The 2,287-nt window shown below is 46.0% G+C and overlaps 1 protein-coding gene across 2 annotated transcripts in view; it reads right to left on the bottom strand.

Moving 5' to 3' along the window:
* CDO1 (cysteine dioxygenase type 1) overlaps positions 1–2,181 on the bottom strand; it is a 10,722-nt gene extending 8,541 nt beyond the window's left edge. Inside the window, exon 1 of one of the 2 annotated variants that reach the window (XM_006081135.3) lies at positions 1,968–2,181. In XM_006081135.3, the coding sequence (XP_006081197.2) occupies positions 1,968–2,089 (122 nt within the window). In that variant the 5' untranslated portion in view covers positions 2,090–2,181. Of the gene's footprint in view, positions 1–1,957 lie in introns of both variants that reach the window. The other variant, XM_023746578.1, reaches the window with a different exon arrangement.
* Positions 2,182–2,287: the final 106 nt, after the last annotated feature.

Below are 2,287 nucleotides of genomic sequence, written 5' to 3'. Positions count from 1 at the left end.
CTGGCCCTTTAAATACAGTTCCTCATGTTGTGACCCAACCATTAAATTATTTTCGTTGCTACTTCATAACTGTAATGTTGCTACTGTTATGAATCGTAATGTAAATATCTGATATGCAGGATGGTCTTAGGCGACCCCTGTGAAAGGGTCGTTCGACCGCCAAAGGGGTCGCGACCCACAGGTTGAGAACCACTGACTTAGACTGTCACTTTTAAGAAAAGCAATCTTTACCCCATTTCTGGGGTAGTGTTTGTTCATATGGTCATCTGTTCACTTAAGTCCTACATGCCTCATCCCCCCCCCCCCCCCCAAACACACACAGCTGAAGGCCAGGTTCTGGCAGAGCAGGATTAGTAAAGGGAAGTGATTAGTAAATGCTCTTTAGATGTCAGCCATCAACTTTTATGACTTAGCAAGGGGCTGTGCCTTTAATTCACAGTAAATTTGGCTCCTGGACCAGGATCCTACTTCTCCCTCCACCAGTCTTAGGGTCATCCCTCTTGTTTCTCTGGGGCTTCTAACAGAGAATTCACTGTCTGGTCTACACTGGAACACTCTGTCTTGGTTCTTCTGCATTGGCTTTCCCAAGGTCAGAGATCAGAATTCCTCAGTGTTTGGACTTGCATAGGCAGAAAATACTATCGAATTGATTTCTGCTGTCCCTTCTCCCTCCCTCTCTCTTCCACGGAACACCCACCCATCTATTATCTTAGTGAGCTGTATCTCAGATACCCGTGGACTAGATCAATCCAAGCAGTTGCATTTCAAATGGTTTAGAGCTTGTCAATCAATATAAATTCAAAGCCCCTGGAAATATCCTTGTTCTAAAGATTAAGGGCACTTACAGCCTGGTTAATTAATTTCACTTGATCAAGAATATCTTCAGGCAGAACAAGAAAACTACTATTATACGCCATATGTCTGCAAAAAGTTTAATAGTGGTTTAGAGTGTGGGCTCTGGAACAATAATGCTAATTTGGATCCTGGTGCCACTTCTTGACAGAAGTATGACCTTGCACAGGTAATCCAAACTTTTTATTGCTTATCCTTTCTTGCCTGTAAAATAGGGATAAGAATGGTACCAATCTTGTAGGGCTGCCGAGGTAAATGAGTTAACACACATGTAAAGTGACTGCAATAGCATCTGGCCCATAACAACCCCTCATTTACTTGGAGCTAATGGCAAAATTAAAAACTAGACTCTGCCCTGGCTGGTTTGGTTCAGTGGATAGAGCGTTGGCCCTCAAACTGAAGTGTCCCGGGGCTCGATTCCGGTCAAGGACACAATGTTTCTTTCTCTCCCCTCTCTCCCACTCTCTCTAAAAATAAATATATAAATAAAAATAAATGGAAAAATATTCTCAGGTGAGGATTAACAACAACAACAACAACACTAGACTCTGGTAACTTTATTGGCAGCCACAGAAGAAATGAGTTGATAGGAACAAAAGTAATTTCCTAGAGACACTGCCGACAAAACTTTACCAAAAGCCCCAAGTATGTATTGTGAAATGACTAACAGAATCGGCTCCCAAGGAAAGCTTAATCTTTCCTTATTCTTTTCTTTCAACTATGCCCTTCAACCCAACTAACCATAACGACTGAAGCGCTAGCTACCTTTCAGAAAGAACCTCTCACTCTTCGGAGTGACTAAATTTCATTCCTGGCCCTAGAGGACTGGTAGAGATTCATTTTTACTTAATCACCAGGCCTCCCAGGGCATCTCACTCCAGCACAGCTGGGAAGCAGCGGCCTTCAATTTACATTCCAGATCCTCAGAATTAAGGATAAGAGAAAGCATATTGCTGGGGGTGGGGAGAAGCGAGAGACAGTCCTTTAATTCGCGAATCGATAGTGGGTTTAAATAAAGCCGTCGTCTGGGAAGTTAAACTGGTTTGGGAGAGGGGTTACCACAAACTGAAAACGAGCAGTTGATAACTCCAAGACAGACACACACACAAAAATGCCTGTTGGCAGGTGCTTGCTTGCAGGCGACAGAGGGCGAAGTGATGGAGAACCAGCGGCGGGGAACTGTGCCTCCACCGCTACCCTTTCTCCTGACGCTGATGTAGTTCTCCCCCGGGAGCATCAGCCTCCGTCAGTCCAGCCAGTCGGTTCCCCAGGGCCCTGCATCCGAGGCCCGGGGCAGAAGGAGTGGCGGTTTGGGAGCTGAGAGGTTGACACGTGAGAAGTAAATAGAAAACGGGCGATAGGCGGCTGCCTCCCCTACGCAGGCTCCACCTTCGGCCCAAAGCGCGGAGGGCAGAGCCGGGCGGGCGGAGGAGGC

Source organism: Myotis lucifugus, unplaced genomic scaffold (genome assembly GCF_000147115.1).
Source record: "Myotis lucifugus unplaced genomic scaffold, Myoluc2.0 scaffold_0, whole genome shotgun sequence".
Classification (NCBI taxonomy): domain Eukaryota; kingdom Metazoa; phylum Chordata; class Mammalia; order Chiroptera; family Vespertilionidae; genus Myotis; species Myotis lucifugus.
The sequence above is the reverse complement of the archived record's forward strand: the minus strand, read 5'-3'. Positions and strand labels throughout refer to the sequence as shown.